Source organism: Bemisia tabaci, unplaced genomic scaffold, assembly GCF_918797505.1.
Source record: "Bemisia tabaci unplaced genomic scaffold, PGI_BMITA_v3".
NCBI classification, from domain to species: Eukaryota; Metazoa; Arthropoda; class Insecta; order Hemiptera; family Aleyrodidae; genus Bemisia; species Bemisia tabaci.
In genome coordinates, this window is record NW_027311744.1 from 178,865 (window position 1) to 181,078 (window position 2,214).

General features: G+C 44.7%; 1 protein-coding gene across 2 annotated transcripts in view; it reads left to right on the top strand.

The window, feature by feature from the left end:
- The window catches only part of LOC140225804 (uncharacterized), a 71,306-nt gene that overhangs the window by 65,010 nt on the left and 4,082 nt on the right, over positions 1–2,214 (top strand). For both annotated transcript variants that reach the window (XM_072305744.1, XM_072305745.1), the window contains exon 3: positions 483–874. In XM_072305744.1, coding sequence (XP_072161845.1) covers positions 483–874 — 392 coding nt within the window. The remainder of the gene's footprint in view (positions 1–482; positions 875–2,214) is intronic.

The window sequence follows — 2,214 nt, forward strand, 5'->3', positions numbered from 1 at the left end:
TCTCAAGTTGATCCCAAAATGGAGGAGATATCCCATCCTACCCTGAGAGTCCACCTCTACATCAAGACAAACTCTTCATGCAAAGATAGGGAGAAAAGACATTGGCAGTGTTGCCAATTTATTTGAGGACTCCAAAACTGAAAACACGGCATCACTGCTAATGTATTTGCTCCCTATCTTTGCATGGAGAGTTTGTTTTGATGTAGAGGTGGATTCTCAGGGTAGGGTGGGATATCCCCTCCATTTTAGGCTCAACTTGAGAGCTTTTTTTGAGCTCGGGAGATGATTTCAGAGAAAACTAGTGGCACCGTCGTGTTTCTCGCGAACTCTTACATAAGAATCAATGGTCAAATCACAAATCCCTCACACATGCAACATCTCTATCAGCATAGGGATGACCAGACACATTTTTTAACGCTATCTTCAGCATCTCATTTTTTTTTCAATGCGGAAGTCGCTAATATATTGGTTGTTGAAAACAGGTGGGAGTTCGTCATCTTCATCCCGATCCAAGAAGAGGAAACGATCTTCGAGCAACTCGAGCAAGAGTCGGAGTCGTTCCTCAGAGCAGAAAGCTCGCAAGCAAAGGCCGATCTTCCCTCTGCGGAACCAGAATCTGGATTTCGGCCCCAACCCCAACTTCCTCCAGAGGAAAAAGCGTGAAGAGGACGACGACGATGACGATGACGATGATGACGAGGAGGAGGAGAGAAAGCGCGAATTGTTGCGTAGAGCAGAAATGGAACGCCAGAGACAGGCCGCTCTCTTTAACCAAAATCGACCTAATCAGCCTGACTTCGACAGGGATCGCTTCGAGCGGGAGCAAGCTCTTCTTAGAAATCGACCGCGGCAGGAGGAAGCGGTCCCACAGGAGGTTGGTACAGTTTACAAATAAAATTAAACCAGTTAAGAAGATCTAGAGACCCTTTATACAGAGAGTAAAGACATTGTGAATCCATTTCTGATTGGTTCCCGTATTTTGGGCCATCACAGTGTCACAAACGGGAATAAAGATTGCATTTTCACCAATTGCAAAGATTATAAACTGGAATGGACAGAATTGGAGGTACGGCAAGCGGCAAATGGAATGAGAGAGGGAACGGAGATCGGAATTCTGCCGCCGCGTCGCGTTGACCGCAATGGGTTTGGCGCAATTCGTAAAGTATTCCTATAGTCTTGTAGGTGCTTTGCGTTTCACGCCAACCGCTGCTGACCGCACTGTCTTTAACGGAATGCGTGAAGTATTCATGCAGTCTTGTAGGCGCTATGCGTTTCACGCTAACCGCACTGTGTTTGACGCAATGCGTGAAGTATTCATGCAGTCTTGTAGGCGCTGATATGTGTTACATGCCGACCGCCGCGCCGCGCCGAGGGTTTCTCCTTTTCATCTCAAGTCCTCGTCATCTTTGCTCTCTGCGCCGCGCCGTTCCAAACGATATTGCGTGTTTGGTTTCTCTCTTAACTCGACTAATTAAAGGTGCTGTGTCTTGTATCAACGAAAGAGGAAAAAATCAGAAATTGCTATACTCTCAGGGAATGAGAGATTTTGTCACCTTTTCTCGTTTGTAATTTTTTTCTGAATCCGATTTTTTTTTCATACTTATATTTAAAAAATTTGCAAAATTTGCCGCCCCCTTTTGCCGCCATGGGCCGCGGCCCTTGTGGCCATCCCCACCAATCAGAGCTTCAGTTTGATGGCTCAATTTGATCGTGTAACTGAACCTGAACGGTGCATCCGAACGGTCCCTAATTTACAGCGGAGTCCACGTCTTTGATATTATCTATCGAAAAAATGAGGGATTTTTTTTTAATGAAGCGATCTGTCCATACTCTCGCTATCCAGGTACTCTAGAGCCACTTTTAGAAGCTCGAAGTGATGTATAAACCGAGTTAAAGCTCCGAAAGTTTCTAAAGGTCCAGTTACACGATCAAATTAAGCCTTCAAATTGGGCCTCTCATTGGTCGCATCCTCACCTCAGGTCTTTTTTCACCAATCAGAGCTTCAGTTTGATGGCTCAATTTGATCGAGTAACTGAACCTGAACGGTGCATCCGAACGATCCCTGATTTACAGAGGAGTCCACGTCTTTGATGTTATATATCGACAAAATTAGAGATTTGGTTTTAAAAAATAAAACCTTCCGGCTAATAGATGAAGTTTTGACTATTGACACGTATTATTTCAGTAATACACGATGTTGATTATGCATTACAG